This window comes from Antechinus flavipes, chromosome 2 (genome assembly GCF_016432865.1).
Source record: "Antechinus flavipes isolate AdamAnt ecotype Samford, QLD, Australia chromosome 2, AdamAnt_v2, whole genome shotgun sequence".
In the NCBI taxonomy this organism is placed as follows: Eukaryota; Metazoa; Chordata; class Mammalia; order Dasyuromorphia; family Dasyuridae; genus Antechinus; species Antechinus flavipes.
The window spans coordinates 422708520-422732364 of record NC_067399.1 but is presented as its reverse complement, the minus strand read 5'-3'; the positions used below and the strand labels follow the sequence as shown (position 1 = coordinate 422732364).

The 23845-nt window shown below is 38.9% G+C and overlaps 1 protein-coding gene across 1 annotated transcript in view; it reads right to left on the bottom strand.

The window, feature by feature from the left end:
- DOCK2 (dedicator of cytokinesis 2) overlaps nucleotides 1-23845 on the bottom strand; it is a 449319-nt gene that overhangs the window by 10495 nt on the left and 414979 nt on the right. Inside the window, exons 36-43 of the mRNA XM_051978885.1 lie at nucleotides 23257-23376; nucleotides 18859-18948; nucleotides 17446-17550; nucleotides 16461-16602; nucleotides 12773-12854; nucleotides 11516-11600; nucleotides 10325-10411; nucleotides 2002-2178 (exon numbers count right to left, since the gene is read on the bottom strand). Coding sequence (XP_051834845.1) covers nucleotides 2002-2178; nucleotides 10325-10411; nucleotides 11516-11600; nucleotides 12773-12854; nucleotides 16461-16602; nucleotides 17446-17550; nucleotides 18859-18948; nucleotides 23257-23376 — 888 coding nt within the window. The remainder of the gene's footprint in view (nucleotides 1-2001; nucleotides 2179-10324; nucleotides 10412-11515; nucleotides 11601-12772; nucleotides 12855-16460; nucleotides 16603-17445; nucleotides 17551-18858; nucleotides 18949-23256; nucleotides 23377-23845) is intronic.

Genomic DNA, 23845 nt, shown 5'->3' with positions numbered 1-23845 from the left:
ATATGTATATATCTAAACACACAACACCCAAACCCAACAATATCTGTGTGCAGATGCATATATTTAAAGAGTTTAAGGGACAGACTCTTGTGAAAGACTATGAATAGCTGCAACAAATCAAGGTATGTTCTCTAGTGAGACAATTTTGACAAAGCTATAGGTTTTATATTGGTTTTTTATCTACTACTATTGCCACAGCCAGCGCCTTGAGTTGCAGCTGTTTTGACCATGAAGAATGATGAGATATAACTTTATATGAAGATACAGATAGATAACTGATTATATAGTGTGATAACATATTATAGTTATATATTATAACATATATAGCTTGATAACATATTATAATAATATGAAGTAACCTAATATCCATACTTTTCTATTATTAACTCTGGGTCAGGTGGAAAAGGCTTGTAGTTCTTCATGAGATGAACTCCTGATCTCTTCAGAGGCTTTGAATCATTCTCCTACTGTGTTAAAGTTAGACTCTCCCACCAATCCATGGTCCTAATAATGAAACTTCCCTTATATAAACTTCATCCAAGCTTGGTATGGATAAGGGATTCTGAGAATTTTTCTACTACATATAGGTGGAAAAGTACACACACACACACACACACACACACACACACACACACACACCAAATTACCTGTCTTCAAACAAGGCCTTTTTAGAGTGTGTAACCACCTGAACTTCAGCTTTGACTAGGTTCCCTCCCCAACAAGTTTCTCTTACTCTACTGGGTGAGTTTCTTCCATGGAGAGTCAAGTTCCAAACCCAGGCATTTAATTTCCCCTGAACTGTAAGGTAAATAACTCTGTCTCTGTCTGTCTGTCTGTCTCTCACATACACACACAGGTATATGTGTGTATATGTAGGCAGCTGGATGCCACAGTAGATAGTCCCAGGTCAGGAAGACTTATTTTCCTGAGTTTAAATCTGGCCTCAGACACGTCCTACCTGTGTGACCCTGGCCAAGTCACTTACCCCTGCTCTCCTCATCTGTAAAATGAGCTGAAGAAGGAAATAACAGATCATTCCAGTATTTTTACCAAGAAAATCCTAAACTGGGCCATAAAGTGTTGGACATGATTGCAAAACTAAGAAACAACAGTCATGTGTATAGACCTCTGGGTACGTGTATATATTGGTGTATATACATGTACACGCATATATACATAAAATCTTATAGCATCCTTCCTAGTAGAAGCTGCTGCAGTTGGTGGTGTAGTGATTCTGTGGCCACAGTGCTGGAAGAAGAGACCACCAGGAAGCTGAAAGGTGCTCCTGAGGAATGGTCTTGGATTCACAGCTGCTGTGGGTAGAGTTTGCACTGGTACAGTTTGTCTTAGACTCTTTGTCAGCCTGTAAAGCCTTGGATCAAGTAGAGACAGCTAAGTCTGTCAGATAGGGATGGGACCCCCAAATCAATCTGTTTCACTGGGACACAGCATTGAAAAAGGCCGTTGGGGACAGTGGGAGGACAGTGGTTTGGGAGTGAGAGCTGATAGGGAAGCCCAGCCTTTTGGCTTGGTCTTGGTCTTCTCATCTAAGAAGAGAAGGTAGGACTACTAAGTGTCTAACACCTTCCAGCTCTAAATCTATGGAAAGGGCTATGGACCTGTGATTTCACTGATCAGCTCTATCAATGCAAGCTGGTGATGGTGCATAGAAAGTTGTCTACATTGGTGAGTAAGTGCTCAGTAGTGTCAGTGGTGGGATTTGAATCTGGCTCATTCTGATTTCTAGGCTGGGTCTGTAGACACTATAAGATGCTGCCTCTCAAAATCTATAACCCTCTGTAATCAACTGGTGAGTAGTCTGAGAGGTTTGTAGAGGACAAATGTGGCCGAAGATCCATCCTAATTGCTCCCTGTCACTATAACCTCATCAGCAAACATCTGGCAGGTGAGGAAAAACACAAGGAAATAAAGGCTTCTTCCATGTTCTCCCCCAACTAGGAAGGGGCCTTTCGGATGTCCTCTTGCTTCCAAGGATCTCACCTTTTCATATTTTGCAAATCCTCCCATGACAGCAGGATCCACAATCCCATTCAGAAGCATGGAGAGGGGATTTATAGGGAGATTCTCATCACTCTGGTATTGATTAATCATCATAAGGATCTTCTCGTTGGCTGTGGACATGGTTTCAATGGCATTCTCCAGAGGACTAATTGTGGTCTATGGAAATCAAATCACAAAGAAGAAATAGGTTTTAGTACATTTTACTTTTTAAGTCATTAGCATTAACTTTATTTTTGATATGTAATGCAGAAAAACTTTCAGAGGCATAATGAGAGGATCTTGTACAGGCAACTAGGTAACATAGCTTATCTGGAGTGAGAAAGACAGATCTATGTCCAAATCTACCCTGAGACAGTTAATACTGGGAAAGTCACTTAACCTTTGCTTCTTTGAACTGTAAGTTGAGGTAAGACTAGTATCTACATGGCCATAAACTGGAAACTGAATAGATGCCCATCAATTGGAGAATGGCTGAATAAATTGTGGTATATGAATATTATAAAATATTATTGTTTGGTAAGAAATTACCAACAGGATGATTTCAGAAAGGCCTGAAGAGACCAACTGATGCTGAGTGAAATGAGCAGGGCCAGGAGATCCTTATATACTTCAACAACAATACTATATGATGATTAATTCTGATGGACCTGGCCATCTTCAGCAATGAGAGGAACCAAATCAGTTCCAATGGAGCAGTAATGAACTGAACAGCTACACCCAGAACTCTGGAAGACTAAGAACCATTACATTGAATTCCCAATCCCTATATTTTTGCCTGCCTGCATTTTTTATTTCCTTCACAGGCTAATTGTACGATATTTCAGAGTCCAATTCTTTTTGTATAACAAAATAATGGTTTGGACATGTATACTTATTTTGTATTTAATTTATACTTTAATATATTTAACATGTATTGGTCATCCTGTCTTTTAGGGGAGGGGGTTGGGGAGAAGGAGGGGAAAAATTGGAACAAAAGGATTGGCAATTGTCAATGCTGTAAAATTACCCATGTATATAACTTGTAAATAAAAAGCTATTAAAAATTTAAAAAAGACTAGTATCTACATCCCAGGGTTGTTGTAAGGACAAAATGAGATCACATTTGTAAAGTCATTGCAAAACTAAGAGTATTATATAAAAACTTGCTATGGTAATAATGGTTATAGAGCTCTGGGCCTGGAGTCAGGAACATCTAAATTCAAATCTAGCCTCAGCCACTAAATAGCAAACTGCTAGGAACTACACACTTTTGCATCTTGATATACCAAAAACCTAGCACAGTAGACTCCTGATAAATGTTCATTTAACTGAATTGAATTGCACTAAGTTGGCAAGAAAGCTACGTCATGCTTCAATTCAATTGTTTAAGATAAGCATTTATTAAGTAGCAATTTGTATTTATTTTGTAACTAGTTGTGCATGTACACATTGTCTTCCTGGATAGAAAGCAAGCTTTGTGAAAGACAGTTTTATTCACTTTTTATTTTATACCCTTAAATATTGAAGCAGGCATGCAGTAGGTGCTTAATATGTGCTTATTGGCTGATTAGATGCCAGATGTTATGCTTGGCATTAGAGATACATAGGCAAAAACAAAAGAACCCTGCCTTCAAAAAGCTTACATTCTATTGAGGAATATGAGGAAACGTATTCAGAGAAGAAAATCTCAAACATAATGAATTCACCTAACTCATAGCCTTCCCTAAAGCTCTGAATACACACAAATGGGACTTGGTTTGTTTGTATTTTTTTTTCTGGCTGTAAAATTCCATTTTCCCCTAATAAAGGGAAAATTTTCTTAATTCTTCTTCTCTGAAGATAACATAGGAGTTTAAGCTTAGCAAGGGACAAGAAACTCTAAGGATATCTAGAGTTCAAAGAATTAAGAGATCTCTGGACTGATGTCAGTGATGAGATATCTTCTAATGTTAAACCTCTCATAAAAATCCAAAGAATCTTGAGCAGGTAAGTATAGAAGAGAAACCCCCATCAGTCACAGAGAAAAGAGGTGCTATTTATTTCATAATGAATAGAATGGTGGCCATCATGCTAACCCAGATCTGTTTAAACTTCTTGAGCTAAGAGCACCCACCACTGCTTCATTCTGTTCCCTGACATTATCTGGAGCAAGATTCATGGAGTATCATTCTATTCGTCAGGTTCCAACTTTCTCTGCGTGTCCCTATAAGCTTCTTTTTCACCTGGAGAGCTCTGAGAAGAGCATTTCTTTTGCATCATGAATAGGAATTGAGAGCCTGGGGTTCTTTTTGCATATAAGGACTCAAGCCTAAACAAAATAAGGGACAGAAATGAATCTGAACCCATTATGCTGGGGCCAAGCTCCCTGCCCTCACACAAGCTCTGTTTGCATAAGCTGAGGTCTGCCATCTGGTTTCACATCAAATTCACAGACCAGCTCAGCGGGTGTTTTATGAGCCACAAGCCTATGCTGCGTTCTGAAGGAAATTTATCATGACCGCTTAGATTGAACCCTGTAAAGTACCATGAATTTCAACAGGGCCCTGGTGTGGCAGAGAATGAATCAGGTTTTCAAATGAGTTGGTAAAAACAGAAATACCTATAGATTTGATTTTCCTCATTTTTGAAAGCTTTTTTTTATTATTCCTCAAATCTTTATCATCTCTGTCGTCATCAAAGTCAGAGAGTGAGAATAAAAATATCTTTAGCTTCTTATCTAAGGACATTAATAAAGATGAAATATAAAACTCCTGTTACAGGAAGATTTGATGAAAGGAACATGGGGAGTTCAGAGACCTGGATTCTGGTCCTGATTCTATCATTAATTTGTGGTATGACTTTAGGTAAGTCACCAGATTTCAATCTGTGCTTCAGTTCCCTCAACTGTACAGTTGGGATAACAAATTCTCCTTTCAAAGATTTGAGGATCAACCCCTTAATATGTGAAAGGTCTTGGGGAATGCCCCAAGACATAATATACAAAAGATAAGATGATAATAATCCTTTATATTTGCATGATAAAAGGAGACTGGTTGGTCCAGTGGGAAGAACACCAATTCTACAAACATACCAGATGATGAGTTTTCAGATTCTACTCTGATGTGCACAACCTGTATGACATTGGACAAGTGACTTACCTTCCCTGGGACTTAATTTCCTCATCCTTCAATTGAGGAGATAAGGAGAACCTTCCAGTTCTACATCTAAAATCCTGTCTCATATTTTCAAAGCAAATACTTCCACATACATTATCTGGTTAGTCTTTCTCAAAGTCATAATAGTTAGGGCAGATAATATTATTCTGAATATTATTATTCAAAGTTCAGTGCTTGGTACATAGTGGAGGCTTGTTGAATGAATGAATGAATATCTCAGGGCTAGAACAAGAGAGCTCAGGTTACCTGATTCCCAGGCCAGGTTTCTTTCTATTCTACAAAACTCCTTGATATAGTTAGAAATCACACAGGGAGAGAATCTGCAATTCAGCGCTAACAGAGCTTTTTTTTTTTTTTTTTTTTTTTTTGCAAAAATTGCTGCCCTATCAGAAACTATACCTGGGATAAGCATTAGATGAAATAAATGTTAACACACAGAATAGAAAAGCAACTATTTAGGAATGAAAGGCTTTAGCATAGCATTCAATCTGGGCCAGGAATACATCTGGAAATTCTCCTCAAGAGAATCAATCTTTTGGAGGCAATTCTTCTGATGACCCTTCCTGAGGATTTCCTGGCCTTTTTGTAAAGGATATCTAGATGGAAGGGGATCTGAGACCTCAAAGACATCCGACCAAGATTAATATCTTTGGCTTTCCTGAGTTCATAATCCCCCTGTCCATTCTTCTCAAATAATCCTTTCTTCACCAAGCAGGCAATAACATGATAATAATAGCACCTATCTCTCAGGATTGTTGTGAAGATCAAATGAGATGATATTTGTAAAGCACTAAGCCCAATGCCCGGCACATAACATGTACTGGTGTTATATAAATGCTTTTTTCTCTTCCTTCTTCCCTTCTTCTTCTTATTTCATATGGTTCATTAACCAGCCATCATATTCATATACCTGTCTAATTTGTTACCTAACCTTAATCACTGAATGGGTATTGCCTAAGTCAACCTGAGACCTGGAAAGGATTAGCTTAAAAAGGCCAAGATCTCCCACTAAATCCAGGGGCCATCTCCAGTCATCCTGATCTTTAACTTGCCACTGGACCCAGATTCTGGAGGAGGAAGTGAAGCTGGTGACTTTGCAGAGTCTTTCCTCATTTAAAGGTAATTTACTTGCATATCATGTTATTACCTTCCTGATACCATGGTTCTTTTTTGAGAACAAAGAATAAACAACAACAACATATGAAGAGTACAATCAAGGTTTCAGGAGAAAGATAGTGATAAGATAGACCAAGAGATAGCTGGGAAATCAGGACATTATTTTCATGATGATGTGTGATATAATAAAGATAAGAGGAACAAAAAAATATGTGCAAATGTGTGTGCCTGAGTTCATAAAAGTGACATCTCTGACCTATGTCCTTCTCTACATGGATGATAAAGGATGCTTAGAGGAATTAGGATGCAGGTTTTGGGGAGATACTTGGCAAATTATTAGATAATGATATCCATGCTGAAGCATGGATAGTGATCGATCATGCAGGATGCAGATTCCACAGTTTAGCTAGAGTCTTTTGAATGTTCATTAAAAGACTCAGAGGATATGCATAAGCCAATATTTATCTTGCTAGGAATTCTCCATAGAGACCAGGTTATGTTGTTTTTTCTTTCTCAATCCTAGTTGAAAGCTGCTATCTCTACAGCCAGAGATTGAAGCCTAAGAGAAGGAGAATGGTTCTTCAACTGTAAAATCTAGGAAGCTTCAAGGAAGGAGAGACCCAGTGTCCCCGACCACATGTGGAGTGGCAAAAAGGAACACAGACTGTTAGAATAGGAAAGAACCTTAGAGACCACTTAGTTCAGCCTCATCATCTGACAGATGGAGAAACTGATGCCCGGGGAAGGGAGAATTACTTTTCTAAGTTATAGAAGTTGTTAGAGGCATAATTTAATCTAGAACCCAGATGTCTTGATTTCTATTTCTTTCCAGATGCAATCTATATCTGTCCTAGTTCTCTATCCTTTTCTCCCTTCCTCCTCCTTCCTTCTCTCTCTCTCTCTCTTCTCTCTCTCTCTCTCTCTCTCTCTCTCTCTCTCTCTCTCTCTCTCTCTCTCTCTCCTTAATTCCTTTTCCCTCTTTTCCCTCTGTCTCTCTCCCTCTCTACCCCCCTCTGTCTCCCTTTTTCCTCTGCTTCTGCCTCTTCCTCTCCTTTTTTCTCCCCCCCCCCGTTCTCCCCCCCCCTCTCTCTCACACACACACACACACACACACCCTTTAACCCAGAAAGGAAGATGGCCAATTTACCCTTTCTTCCTGAAGCTATTTTGAGTGTTTTACACAATATCTTTTAGGGAAATCATTCACAAAAGGCATAAACTTGGTTGCTCTATTTAAGAGAAATGGTGGTTCCTGCTACATTGAGTTCTAAGTACAGATAATTCTGGGTTATAACTCAATTGTCCAGAACCCTTCATGACTATTTCAAGCTTCTTAGAGATCAAAATCATAAGGGAACCAATGACCAAGCAGAGATAAGAATCTCCTGAGGGATAACAGACAACCTAGGAATCATTCTCTATATCATGAAACATGAAATACAATTCCAGATCTGAACTAATGGACTATGTAATGTTTGAGAACTCATTTCTTCTTTTTTGTGCCTCAATTTTCTTGCCTGTAAAAATGAGGAAGTTGGGCTAGATCATCTCCAAAGTTCTTTCCAACACCAACATCCCAGGGATCATTTTTATACAAATGATACTCAGATCTATCCAATGATTAAAAAATTCCTAACCTTTAATCTTGCATTCCTGCCCTTACATTCATGTTAAACATAGTTCCATATTAGACATGTTGTGAAAGAAGCAGAACAAAAGAGAAAAACAAGAAAAAAACAACAAACAAAGGACATGAAAATAGTATGCTTTCAACTGCATTTAGACTCCATAGTTCTTTCTTTGGCTGTTGATAGCAATTTTTATCATTAGTCTTTTGATATTATCTTGTTTTGCTTAGTCTCTCATAGTTGATCATTGCACATGTGCAATGTTTTCTTGGTTCTGCTCACTTCATTCAGCATCTTATGTAAGACTTTCAAGGCTTTTCTGAAGTCTGCTGGCTCATAATTTCTTATAGCATAATACTATTCCATTACATTTATATACCACAACCTGTTTAGTCATTCCTCAATTGATGGATACCCACTCAATTTCCATTTCTTTGCTGTCACACACACACACACACACACACACACACACACACACACACACAAAACAAAACTACTAGTAATGATTTGTACATGTGGGTCCTTTTCCTTCTTTATGACCTCTTTGGGATACAGACCCAGGAATGATATTGCTGGATTACAGTTTTATAGCTCTTTAGGCAAAGTTTCAAATTGTTCTCCAGAATGGTTACATCAGTTCACAACTTCACCAGCAATCCATCTGTGTCCTAATTTTCTCACATCATTTTCAACATTTATTATTTTCCTTTTCTGTCATTATAGTCAATCTGATACATATGAGGTGGTTACTCAGAGTTGTTTTAATTTGCATTTCTCTAATCAATAGTAATTTAAAGCATTTTTTATGTGACTATAGATGAGTTTAATTTCTTCATCTAAAAACTTCGTATTCATATCCTTTAATCATTTATTGAACGGGGAATGACTTGTTTTCTTAAAAATGAGTCGGTTCTCCATATATTTTATAAGTGAGACCTTTGAATTCTAGTAGACTTGTGATGGAAAGTGTCATCTACATCCACAGAAAGAACTATGGAGATTGAATGTGGATCAAAGCATAATATTTTCATTTAAGTTTGTTGTTCACTGTTGTTGTTTTTTTTTTTTCCTCACTTTTCCCCTTTTTATCTGATGGCATGAGGAATATGGAAATATGTTTAAAAGAATTGTACATGCTTAACCTATATCAGTGTGCTTGCTGTCTGGGAGAGTGGGAAGAGGAGAAATTTGGAACACAAAGTTTTGCAAAAGTGAATTTTGGAAACTATTTTTGCATGAATTAGGAAAAATAAAGTATTATTTTAAAAAAAAGAAAAGAAAAGAAATGAGACCTTTATCAGAAACATTGGCTGCAAAATTGTTTACCAGCTTTCTGCCTTCCTTTTAATTTTGGTTGCCCTATTATCAATTTGTTTCTCACATCAAAAGTTGCCAAAATGAGTTAACTTTCAATGATATTTTATATATCTTTTATATACTTTATTATTTACATGTCTCCTTCATTAAAAAGCGTGCTGCTGGGACAGCTAGGTGGTACAATAGATAATGCACCAGTCCTGATGTCAGGAGGACCTGAGTTCAAATCTGACCTCAGACACTTAACATTTCCTAGCTGTGTGACCCTGGGCAAGTCACTTAACCCCAATTGCCTCAGGGGGGGGAAGTGTGCTGCTTAAAGACAAGGATTATGTTTTTACTTCTGCTTGAATTCTCAGCATTTAGCATGTATTGTTGCTATTGTTTGGTTATATGGATTCTTCTAAGGTTTTCTGGGCAAAGATACTGGAGTGGTTTTCCATTTCCTTCTCCAGCTTATTTTACAGATGAGGAAACTGAGGCAGACAAAGTTAAATGATTTATCTGTGGTCACAGATTAAGTATCTGAGACCAGATTTGAACTCAGGAAAATGAGACTTCCTAATTTCAAGCCCATGGCTCTATCCACCATGTCATCTAGATACTCCATTGTTGTTTGTTCATCCTTTGTTCTTGAAGAGGACCAATAATGTCACAAGTGAATCTGATTTATATGAGGCAAAGCTAGCAAAGTCATTAGACTCATTCTTTCCTCCAGAATCTTTGGAGTCCAGTGACAAGGTGTAGGTCAAGACAACTGGCAATGCCCTCAAATACAGTGGGAGATCCTAGCTTTTTAAAGATAAAGTCTTAACCAAATCTCAGTTTGTCTAAGGCAACCCCCATTCAGCAGTTAAAAGCTAAGTAAGAACTGAAGTAAAGATATACTGCTCTTTCACAAAAGAAGTCAGGGAGGGGAAGACCCTCAGACCAGAAACAACCAGTATCCCCAGACTGTAAGTACTTAATATATTCTTGTTAACAGATTGACCAACATCCCCTGATTCTGACAGTGGCCCTAAGCTATGCTTTTAAAGCAGAACAATTTCCAAAAGCTGGTTGTTGTACGTGGTTTTTACAAACTCCATTCTTTGCTCATGTACTTACTTGGGACATGGCAATCACCTCAAACCATCGAAGGATCCCTGGGAGCTTGTATGCTGTCACAAAGGATGTTCTCTCAATCCACATCGACTAATCAGCGGTGAGCAAATAAGGGCAGAAAAGGAACATGGGATTAAATCATGTAATACCCACAGGGCTATGAATAGTTCAACAGACACAAAGCTAACTTTTTCTTCTGAGATTAAAAGAAGCTTTGCAGGTCATGGAAATACTAACTTCTCCCCAAAGGTATTTTGCCAACATTAAGCCTAAAACTCTCCCAGGTGTTTGGGAAAATAGCTGGTGAGGATTTTAGAATCACGTTTCCAGTCCCTGAAGCTGGGATACAAGAAGATAATTATTCCCTGTAAGGAAATACACACATAGAAGAATGTTCAGGGGAGCTGTATCTGCTCCAAGATCCTTATGGCTTTTTCGTTGATATTTTTTGTTTGGTCTGATTTAATCAACAACCCCAAAGTTCTCCCAGCCAAAGGGTTGTCAGTTTAACAGAGGTGCTGAATGTTTTGTTTGTCAATCATAGTGGACCTCTTGTAACCCTCAAAAAATGAAGTGTTTTTGAATAGACCTGGAATTGTACATAAATGAGGGAAAACCTGATTGAGGAGATCAAGGAAATGACCATGCTTTTACTGATTTTGCTTTTGTTTCCTCAAACTTTAGATCAGACAAACTCCCATCCTGGGTTGGTGGTTATTTGCTCCTTTGACAGCAGAGGGGGTCAGAGGGAATTAAAAAAAACAAAATAAAACAAAAAACTTCAGACAGCCACTGTGATAAAGCCATGATTAGCAATTGGGGTACCTGGGGCTAAACATCAATTAAATTTTTTTTTAAAGGACAGAGACAGTTGATTTTAGATGCTTGGAGGTGGATTGTGAGAAAAGATCCACAGCAGTGAAGAAACCAGACGTCTAGAAGACAAGGAAGCTGATTCAGGGAACAGAGCTGGGGTGGGAAAGGGCAGGGGCCAGGCATGACTTTAGGATGGAGAGACAATGAACTTCTTTTATTTTAGGTATTTATTCATGCTAAGTAGATGATAAAGTCAGTTGATTCTATGTTGCAGAGGAGTTTGAAGGCTATTAGAGCCTTTTACATTTAGGCTCTGGGATAAAACACCAATGCCTCCCACACTGGTTATAATTTTGAATTCTGGTGAAAAATACTCACAGCAAATTCATTTTCAGGGTCAACTGTTCCCTTCCGCACTGGCCTAGAGTAATGGAATCGCTGCACATAGTTTGATTTATAAAAGCTGAAAAATAAAAGACATCTGTTGTCAGTGCCTCTAGTTCCTGGGAATGGGACAATAGAAGAACAGAACTAATTTCCTGAACCGATTATTGAGGGGAAATCCCCCTTTCACAGAGAAAACTTTAGGACTGATATATGCTTGAGGATATATTGTGGCCCCTTTGCAACCAATATTTCTTTTCCATGGTCTTGGAATATAATTCAGCAATCTTAAGTACATGTGTGTTTTTGTTAAATTCTCTTTCCTCCAATCCCTCATCCCTTCTGTGAGCCAAATTATTGTATCACCTCCTTTGGAGCCAACAGCATGGCCACGTGTTGGCTGAACTCTCCAGACTCATTAATGAGCTGGGTCAAGCTCACCTTGTCCTACAACTTCCCTGCAGTCCACACTGACATCTGATCATCTGATGTTGCAGCTACGATGCTGAAATGGGGCAGCCTGCTCTCCTGAAGAGAATTGATGGGCATCTCTCCTCCCCTTCTCCCTGCCCCAGGAGCTCCCTATGAAAGCAGTCCTTTTTCATAGTCAACAACTGCTGCACTCTGTTAGAAAGACCCCCAGAAGAACAGTCCAGAGCACACTGCAGTGACTGCTTTGCTGAATGGAACTTGTATCAGGGATACAGGTTGGGTAGCAGTCAGAAGCCAGGGAAGCTGATCTGAATTTCACATTGACATCCAAAGAATCTTGTTAGCCAATGTCTGCCTATATTTCCATTGTCTTTATGCCAGCAAAATCCCATACTGAGGTCACAACAGCAGCAGCTACCTTTTCCTCCCTCCTCCACGTGGAGCACCTGGTCAGAATGGCACTGCAGTGGGGCATCTGGCATCCCTTTCAGTTCAGCCTGGCATATCTCTGAGTTCCAGCCTATTAATTCAATCTTTGTTTATTGAGGATGTCTATACTGCACTGGGTGCCAGAAATGCTGTCCTCCCTTGGTCGCAGCATTGGCCCATTTCAGGGAAAGCAGCTGAGGCTACTCTGGAAAACTCCCTTATGAAGGGGGAAAGAAGAGCAGGGTCTTTTCAGGGAGAGCTGTTTCTGAGGTGTTGGGGATCAGGGTGGAGAGACTAGAAGCACAGGCTAATGATTCCTTCATCACTAGCCCAGAGAACAGGAAGATAAGCTCCTGCTTCCCTGTATAGAGCATAGAAAGAGAGGCTTACTTTATAATCTGGTCAGGAACAGGCTTGTTCTTGAATCTAGGATGTTCATCCAGGACAGGCTGGACTGTGAAGCACTGAATATCTGAAAGGTGCTGAGTTAAGGGTTTATAACCTCAGCAGCCACTGCTGAGACCCATACCTAACCAGGTAGAGCAGCAAGGTTCTTTGCCCAGACCAACCATCCTCACAAAGTGGTTCTGAAGCAACCAAATCCAACCCACTTCCACCTCCTCACTGGCTGAGTGCTGGACAGGCCAGTGCATGTCAACCAGGTTCTGAAAGCCCAATAGCAGCGACTCAGACCCCCATTAAGGTTTTCTCAGGTATCAGCTGGCAAAACACCAGAGGACTCAGCTCTACCCGCTACCAAGAAGGAGCTTCTTCCTAGCCCCAAGTTGGCCAGAGGGAGATTTAATCAATTAACTAATTATCATCAGTTATAATTTAATTGGTTTATTCAATATTTTTTTTTTAGCAAAAAACACTTAATTATTTAAGCACAAGACACACCAAGCAAGAGAATAGGGGACACCAGTAGTAGTCAGAGCCTCTTGCTTCTTTCCTATGTCCATCCTCCTTCTTTCCTTGTTTAACCCCTGACCTTCTTCCTCAGAATCCCTTATCTGAATAACAGGGTGTGGGCAAGGGGAAACGTTAGCAGCTGGAAGTAATGGGGAAGGTGTAGAAAGTGCCAACTGAGCTGACTTTGGAGGGAATCTCAGATTCCCAAAAAGTACAGGTGAGGAGGAAGGGAATTCCAGTAATAGGGTTTTGGCCTGTGTTAAGGCTGGGAGAAAGAGTGGTACAGGTAAAAATTGATAGGAAGGCAGGCTGCCTGGATTATAGAGAGTTATATATGATAAACATAGAAAGGTGGGTAGGAACTAGGGGACAAAAGGCTTTAAACATCAAGTAAAAGAGTATGCATTTGATCCTAGAGAAAACAGAGCTATTAGAATTCACTGAGCTGCAGGCCTCATTTTCAGAATAAAAAAAAATATAGAATATATATTTTATACACAAATAATGTATAAAATGAGGGGGTTAGCCTAAATTGACTCCTAACCTCCCTTCTGGCTCTAACAGTCCAGGACTCTATGCATTGGATTATTTCTGATCAGAACAGAAGCAATTTAAAATATTAGACGTTTTAACCAATGTTTTTGGGTTAAAAATCATGGTTTTTGTTCTTAGCAACTTGTCCCAGTCCAAAAGATTGTTCCTTTCTCCCTCTCCACCAGGGGCAATTAGCATAACTTCTTCCATAGACAGCTCCTTAGGAATGAATGAGTGGCTGTAATTTCAGAACAGCTGATGCGTCTATGCAAAGAAATATAGCTCTGGAGGCTGGAACTGGAAGGGCTGGGGAAAGATGAATTAGCAACAGAAAAGATCTCTTCCTTTTAAGTACCCAACTCACTCCCACTCCTTACCTCTTGGCCCTTCTTTTTAAAGGAAGAAGATAAGAAAATACCGACATTTGGACAAGCTGTTTTAAAATCTTCTCATTAGAAAACACAATAGTTAAAAGGTTAAATGGCTGGTCAGTACAGCATTCTGGCCTCTCCAAATGTAAGGGCCTTACTTTGGATTACATTAGAAATATCAGATTTTCATTTGTAGCTGTCCCCTTCAGACCAGTGGCATTTTCCCTCTAAAGAATCAGACGTTCCAGGGTAGTGTAAGAATGAAGGGCAAAGAGACATAATGAAAAGGTTACAGATGAATATTTATCACTCTGAGGGAGAAAATATTTGGAATTAGGTTCAGGAGACTTGGCAGGCCAGGCATGCAACTTGCCATTCATGTTTTAAGGACTTAACCTAATTTGTGCATAGGGGGGAGATGTTTGAAGACTGCCAGGGTAAATGCTGTTCTTCTACTGGGCCTCTGTCTGACTGGGACTGTTTTATCTTTGTATTTATGGTGTACCTGTTATCACTACAGATGAAACCTTTAGAATCCTCTGACTCACCCCTCACCCCTTACCCCCGTGACCTTTTTCCTCTTCTCCCCATTTCACTCCACTGGCTGATGACCACATGCAACTTGGACTTCAAGGTGCCTTTGGACTTGAGCTTCTGTCTATCCTGAGCTTCCTTATAAGGATGCTGATGACAATTCCTTATTCTAAAATGGTCTGCTGCTTGGTTCATGATTTATGGGGGATAACTGCAGTAGGCAGACTGAGATCTATTGCCTAAATAAAAGGGGTGGCTTGATGTGGTGGATAAAACACTGAACCAGGTAGAAACCAGAAGACTCAAGTTCTAGGACTGCTCCTGCCACGACTGGACAAATCAAACCAGCTGTGTGACTTTGTTCTTACTGCTTCCCCTCAGTTTCCACATCTGTAAAAAGGGATAATGATACCAATCCCATGTACTACAGGGAATTGTCAGTAAGGATCAAAAAATACGTGATGTGTAGAAAGGGCTTTGTAAAGCATAAAATATTTTGTAAACTGCAAAGCACTGTGGAAGCACAAAGCAGTATTCCCCCCAGCCATTATTGGTCCCTTTGTTATTGTTTGTTTAGCTGTTGGGGTTTTCTTGACAAAGATACTAGAGTGGTTGGCCATTTTCTTTGCCAGCCCATTTTATGGATGAAGAAATCAAGGCAAATGTGTCACACAGTCATAAGTGTATGAAGCCAAATATGAAAATAGGTGTTCTTGAATAGGGAATGGAACACTAGCCCTGGAGTCAGGAGGATCCAGGGAAATCACTTAACTCCATTTGTCTCAATTTCTTCATCTGTAAAATGACCCAGAAAAGGAAATGGCAAACTATTTCAGCATCTCTGTCAAGAAAATCCCAAATAAGATCACATAGAGTGGAACACAACTGCGGATACTCCATAACAAAACTTTCTGAGTCCAAACTCCCTGAGCCATCTAGCTATCCCCAAGGTAAATAGAAGTTAAATGATAATAGAGGTTAAAATAATAGAGATCATGCAGCTAGTAAGTGTCTTAGGCCAAATTTGAATTCGTCTTCCTGACTCCAGCCCAGTGTTCTACCGTTATACCACCTTGCTGCCCTAGCTTCCAACGCCATCTCCTTGAAATTTTTTCTTTCTCCCTCTTGTAATTACTTTGTGTTACTTTTTTTCACTTTGTGTTTATTTACTTGGAAACATGTTTTATCTTGCAAGAAGAATGAAAGATCCTTGAAAGCAAGGACTGTTTCATTTTTTTTTTCTTTGTATCCTGGACTCGACATAGTTACTAAATATATAATATTAGCTTACATTTACATGGCACTTTTAAGTTTGCAAAGCATTTCCATATCTTATCGCAGTTAATCCTCAAAATAACCCTAAGAGAGTACTATTATTAATAACTTCATCATACAGAGACTGAGAGAAGTTAGATGACATTCAGCTTCATATAGCTAGCAAGTATTTGAAGCAGTATTCAAATCTGGTCTTTCTGACACACATGTTGCCACACAATTAATGTTATATAGCTACTTAAATGTTTGTTGAATGAATTATATAGTCAATGTAATGTAAGCTCCTTATAGGTAAAGTCTAGAATTTTTTGCCTTTTTATTCCTAGAACCTAGCACGGGCCCTTGCATGTAGTGGGTATAATTGCCTGCTACATGAGTAAATGAATGAATAGATGAATGAATGAATGAATAACTAGACCTGCCAGTTTATCTACCCTCCAGTGTAAGGATACGTTGGCCAGGAGAATTCTTTACATCATCCCCTGGGGCAGAAGTCGTGTTCATTTTCTCTGCATTGGGGAACTGGCTCATCAATTGCATTTGGAAATCCTCCCTCCGCTCATATTCCTTGCCACGATAGATGAATACTTTGTTCTGTGGAGAAATGACATAACAATGCCTAAGATTACCATAATGACTTTTCCTTCAAGAAATTGTGAGCACTTCTAAAATGAGATTGGATTTCTGCTCCTCTGAGGTCTTCTCCTGATTTTCTATGCCTTGCTTACCAAAATAATTTTCCATAAAACCTATCTTCACTACGTCATGTTCCCACTAAGGAACTTCCAAACTAAACCTGGCACTAAAGACCCCTCATCAGTTGCACATGAGGCCCACCTTGCAACCTACTTCTTTTGCTTTTGATCAAGACCTTCCTCTCTGCTGTTCACAAACCATTCTCTTTAATATGGTCGGGGTCTCTCTCTCTCTCTCTCTCTCTCTCTCTCTCTCTCTCTCTCTCTCTCTCTCTGTCTTTACTCATCTGATTCCTTATATGTAAAATACTCATTTGACATATCTCTTTTATTATCTCATGTACTTTCTCCAAGACTTGGCTTAACTCATTTTTTCTAAGAAGCTTTTATTTCCCAATCCCTTTCTCACTTGCATTTCCATAGGCTAGATTCTGTGTTGCTGTATAAACATTCTCTAGATATTCTATTTGTCTTGGTATCTCCAATTAGATTGAAAGTTATTTGAGGGAAGGGGCCCTTCTCCCTTCTCCCTCTAATATTCTATGCTTCTATTTTCTTTGTTGCCACCTGATGGCCTCCATGGTTGCTTGTAACACCATACAGGTTCAGTTGGTAACCACTGGCAAGAATGATTTTTTTGGGAAGGTTTCTGATTTATACTCAGTTTAATGTTCTGAACCCAGAGTTAGTTTTCTACATTAGTCTATACTATGGATGCCAGAATCCATGCTTGTTCACTCACTCTCAGGAAGGAAGGGAAGCCCTGGCCATAATATCCAACAGCAAAGTAATCTGGTTTAGGCCGGAGGATTTTCATGATGTTTTCATAGAATTTTGCTTGTTGAATCTGAAGGAAGAAAAAACACGGATTAGCAATAAATAGACAGATGTGTGACAATAACACATGAACTTGAAAATGATTGGAATATTAGGGACAAGTCATTTAAAAGAAGCCAACAAGGTTTCAAGGATGTGTGCTTCCATCTGTATAAATGTGTACTAGTGGACAGAATATTGTGTTATATGCCTGTGGGTGAGTATGCATGCATATTAATAAGCATGTGTATGCCAACAGCATTTATATGTCTGCTGCCTGTGTTTCTGCTTAAATTACATACCCTATAAAACCAAAATTATTCTGGAACAATAAACCACAGGAAAGGGAACTACTGGTCCTTTTCCTTATTTTTTTCAAAACTGTGACATTAATTACTTTCAAGAAACAGAATTGACTTTCTAAATAAAGTAGAATAGAACATTGGAGGCTCTCTAGTTTCAAAAGGTTGAGCAGAACTAGTTGGGGAGGGGAATACTGAACAAATGGAAAGTTACAGATTCCTAGATGAACTGGATTTAGACCAAGATTACTTACACCAACCCCCACATTTTAGAGATGAGAACCAAAGAGAAAGTAACTCAGAAATTCTCTAACCCAATCCCTTCTTCAGATAGAAGAGAATACCTGAGTTCCACCAAGATGAGTCAGGAGCCTAAGGCTTCATAGGTAAATGACCCAGGGTTCAAATCTAGGCCCCCTCTGACTCCTATTATGAATGAGCAAGACCCAATAAATCCTTGACTTTAGGAAAAGCAATACAAACACTGAAGAGCAATACAGTAAGCAATACAAATCAATACAAAACAATAAGCAATACAAAAAGTAGTACCAAAGTCCTCTGCTTATCATGAATGGAAGAACGTTACAAGGGGAGCCAGAGGAAGGGTCCCACTATGATATAATGAAAAATATATTTTTTTTTCATTTTCATTTCATTGGCTTTGTGATTAAATATAACATTGAATCTGTTTTGGCACATGGAAATGCAGCTCTGTTGGTACATGGAAACTCTTGATGTAGATATTATATTTAATATCCCATTAGAAAAACAATTCCTGATAGGTTTATTCAGAATAGATTTTTTTTCAAAATGACTCTTATTAAGTAGAAAATTAAGGTTAATCATCATTTATATTTCTTCCATCTTATTTTCTTACCTTTCCCCTAAGGGGATCTGAATGTTCACTAAAATTTCTGTCAAGACCTTATTTTTCAGTGGTTCAAGGGACAGATCAATATGACTCTTAGGCCAGGATACTGGCCAAGCCCTCCAAAAGGGGTGTTTCGGTAGCTTTTTCACATGCATTCAAATCTTACCAGATTCTGACTCAGGAGTTCATAATCAAACACTTGCATTTCATATTGCTCTGCCAATTCCTTGCACAGGGCGATGGCTTCTTCCCACATCTACAACACAAGCACAAGTTAAGTGGACCCAGAGAGTTAGCTAAGTCCTGACCAGGGTTGGGGCCTTCGGCCTTATTGGTGTGCTCAGCACTCTCACTATTAATATCTCTGCTGCTGTCACTGGCACTCAACTCATCAGATTTCCTCTGATTTAGACTTTCTAATAAAAGAAGGTTAATGTCAGGTGGCCCATAGAAGAGACTCCCCACCATGACAGCTTATTTATTTTACTTTGGACTGAACTTACCATTTCGTTAATAACCTTTAATCAATGCAGATTAGTACCTAGTCTGCAAATAGAGTCTTAGTTGCTTGGAACACTTAGAAGTAAGAACTTCTCCAGGGTCACATAAGCAACATATCAGATGTGAGACTTGAATTCAGGTCTTCTTATTTCTGAAACTAACTTTCATTATGTCCTATGTATCTCATATCTTAGGTAGAAGCTGGATAGCACACTGGAGAGAGTGCCAGGCTTGGAGTCAGGAAGACCCATCTTCATGAGTTCAAATCCAGCCTTAAACATTGACTAATTGTGTGATCTTGGGCAAGCTACTTAATCATATTTGTCTCAGTTCCCTCATCTGTAAAATCAGCTGGAGAAGGAATGGCAGACTACTCCAATATCTTTGCCAAGGAAACCTTACACAAATCATAAGAATGGGACACAACTAAAAACAATTGAATAACAATACCTCACTATAATTAACAAATAATATTAATTATAACATTATTAAACAACATTTAAATTTAATTTGTTTTAAATATATTTGATGTCCACACTAAGCCTTTTCTATAAATATTATAATATATGGCATTGCATTATAATATTCATATCATAAAATATTATAATCCCCATTTTATACATGACTGAACTGAGAGACAGAGAGGTTAAATTATTTGTTTGCAAGATTATACAGCTATATAGACCTGGAATTGGGAGTCCAAGTTCTTCTGATTTCAAGCCTAACTACCTTTCTACTATATTACATTGCTTATGACCAGTGAGGTTATATGTGGAGTGGATGGATGTAAACTAATAATATTTTAATTTAAGGAATCTATAAAGTGACTGTGACCCAAAGAGGGATAATTTCTCAGCTCCTCCCTTCTATGACCATTGACCCACAAAGATAGGGATTTTGATCTTTGAAAGTTTCCCAGCTTTAAATCCAAAAACCAGGTGCTGGCGGGAAGTCTCAGGGTCCCAGTATAGGACATATATAGACTTGTCCTCCCTTACAGGAATCCAAATGGGGTCTACATCCAATTAAAAAATAGAAATACACTGAAATGAAGCTCTTGTAGCATGAGGTGGGGTGGACAGAGGCTGGCAAACTGTAGTGAGTGTTTTGAAGCAAAAATGCTCTCCCTGCACTGGTGTGAAAAAATAAATAAAACCATGTGCAGAGCAAAGGAGCCCCAGCTGTAAACCTATGGACAGTTTAGTGGGCACCATAAAAATACTTTATGGATGAGAAGGAAACAAGTCAGCATATGAAGCCAGGCTCCAATTTTCTGTTTAGCCAGAACATGAACCAAGCCCAAATCCCATGGGTCCAGAGAAAGAAAAAGATGAACCATCATTCTATCCCTGATCCTGAGCAAGAGAAGGGAAGGCAGAGGAGAAGGGTGTTTTCCATAGACCAAGCAGCTCTCCTTACAGAAGGGGAAGTTTGGGTCTTGTGAAAGGAAGGATCTGTTCAAAGTCATATGGAAAGAACATTGGAGTGAAGAAATGAGGAGGAAATGTTACAACAGAGACTGCACTCTCTGGACCCAGGGAAGGCCTCTGCTTTGGCCTTTGGGAGAACTTCTCAGCAAAAATTCCTCACCTAACCAATAAGGAAGAGTTTATTTAGGTCTCTACTGTGTGCTTGGGTCTGTACTAAGCAACACAAGAATACAGAAGAATAAGACGGGGTCTTTGTCCTCAAAATGCTCAGCGTCTTGTCTGGGAGACAAGATCAGAAATGCAACCAATGAATATGATATGAGGCAGACTGTCATTAAGTGCTGCAATAAGAGCTAAAGGAGCTCAGAGAGGAAAATCTTGGGAGGCTTAGAAAGACAGGGAAAGCTTCCTGGGGAAGATGAGACTTAAACTGGATCTTGAAATTTAGGTGATATTTGGATGGGTTACCCCTGAAGGATTGCCTAAGACTGAAATCTGGAGCTCTCTTTTAGCAGCAATGCTAAGCACAGGATAAGTGCTTGAGAAATCCCTGTGTAGTTTCTGGGCAACCTTCTCCCTAGATAACAATAAAATAAATATGAAAATAAATACAGCTATAAAATTTGCCAAGCACTTTCCTTTATACAATATTATATGAATAGATACCTTTCTTTTTGCAGCATTTAAAGGTTTTCAATGTGTTTTACATGTAGCATTTTATTTGATTTTTGCAAAAAACCTGGGAGGTAAGAGGAGACAATGAAGAGGTACAGTGGACAGAGGGATGGATTTGCCTTCAGGAAGAACTGCATTTAAATCTGACTTCATGATCAAAGACTATAAAAGACAATTTTGAGAAAACCAATTTTAGTCATATGAAAATATGCACTAAATCACTATTGATTAGAGAAATTAAGACAACTCTGAAGTATTACTACACACCTTTGAGACTGGCTAAGAAGAATGATAATAATGATAATGGATAATGATAAATGTGGAGGAAATGTGTAAAAACTGGGTCACTAAGTCATTGTTGGTGGAGCTGTGAACTGATCCAAACATTTTGAAGAGCAATTTGGAGTTATACCCCAAAGGCTATTAAACTGTGCTCACCCTACCCTTTGATCCACAAATGTCTCTACTAGGTCTGTATCTTAGAGATCACTAAAAAGGGAAATGTGCTAAAATGTTTGTAGCAGCCCTTTTTGTAATTGCAAGGAACCGGAAACCAACTGGATGCCGATCAGTTGGAAAATGGTTGAATAAGTTATGCCATATGCATGTTTCTTATAGAACAATAATATTCTATAACAATCAGCAGAGTGATTTCAGAAAGATCTGGAGAGACTTACATGAACTGATGCTAAGTAAAGTGAGTAGAACCAAGAGAACACTATACACATCAACAAGATTATGCAATAATCAACTTTGATGGATATGATTCTTTTCAATGATGATATAATTCAGGCCAATTCCAATACACTTGTCATGGAAAGAGCCATCTGCACCCAGAAAGATTACTGTACAAACTGACCATGGATCACAACATAGTATTTTCATCTTTTTTGTTGTTGTTTGCTTGCTTTTTTTTTCTTTCTCTTTTTTTATCTTATTTTTCTTGTGCAATATGATAAATGTGGAAATACGTATAGAAGAACTGCACATGTTTAATCATATTGGATTACTTGCTGTCCAGGGATGAGAGTAGTGGAAAAGAAGGGAGAATAATTTGGAACACAAGGATTTGCAAGGGAGAATGTTGAAAACTATCTTTGCATGTCTTTTGAAAATAAAAAGCTATTATTAAGAAAAAATAAATCTGGCTTCAGATACTAAATAGTCATGAAATCTTAGGCAAGTTATTTAATCTTTGTCTGACTCAGTTACCTCACTTATAAAATGGAAATTTTAACAGCTACCTTCCAAGGTTGTTGTGAGGATAAAATGAGAACATGAAAAAAGTGAGTTGTAAACCTTAAAGTACTTTATTTTGTTCAATTGTTTCAGTCATGTCTGACACTTCATATCCCCATCTGGAGGCCGTTTTCTTCAGCTCATTTTACATATGAGAAAACTGAGGCAAATAAGACTAAAAGACTTGTCACACAGCTAGTCAGTGCCTGAGGCTAGATTTGAACTCAGCTTTTCCTGACTCCAGACTTATTTACTTTGCTTCCTGCCCTAAAGTGCTATTAATTGCAAGCTGTTATTCTCCTCGTGTCACAGAAGATTAAACTGAGACACATAAAAGTTAATCAACTTGCCCATAGTCATACAACTATTAAGGGTCAAAGATGAGGTCTTCCTGGTTCCAGATGCCAGCACATACTATATTGTATCTTAGTAATACCAGTCTTATTAACACCATTTTCTATATCAGAAAACTAAAAGTTAGAAAAATTTAGTGAATTGACTAAAGTCCCAAAATTATTGATTGAGCTAGGGCTCAAACCCAGACCTTTGGACTCTAGCCCTAGTAGTTTTCCTCATTCAAAGGGTCCATCTGAGGGCCAACAATTTCTCTAAAAACTCACTCCCTTCAAATAGAGCAAGCCTTCCTTTCCTCTGACAGGGAGTCATCCCTAGGAGGGCTGAAGAAGAGCAAAATCTGGGTGAAACTCCCAATGGGTTACCTTTCCCTTGTCAAAGTATCCTATGATTGTTTCATATAAACTCTCCTTCAGCTGCCGATGTGTCTGCGATTGCTGCAATCCCGCCTGCATGACCTGAGATGTGCATTGCTCATCTGACCACTGCAAAGAAAGCACAGCAAATCAAATTGGTTCAGAAAGGAAGTCGAAGACATTCATTTCCCAGGATCTCAGCTTCTTGCTGATTAAATGCAAAGAGTATCCTCCTCCTCCCAGTCCTGTCCTCCTCCTCTTCTCCCACCCACCCCCTTCCTTCATCTCTGTTCCCCAATGCCCTACTCGATCAATATTCTTCTGGTAACCTCAGGAGGCTTCTCCACGAGTGAACCCCCAAGTCTTCTGGCAGCAATCAACATATCTTGTCTGGTCAGTGGGAATATTGGATCAAAGGCAACTCAGCTTGTTTGAAAAATTGAAACTGTGACATCAATGGTTAAAGATGAAGCCCTGGGCATGCCCCTCTCCTTGGTATTCTAAAACTACTCTGGTTGCAAATTTCCATCAGAGTTATTCTCTTTGAATTTTCTTTTGTGAAATATAACTGGGGGTTTCTTAAATAATGTTCATCAGC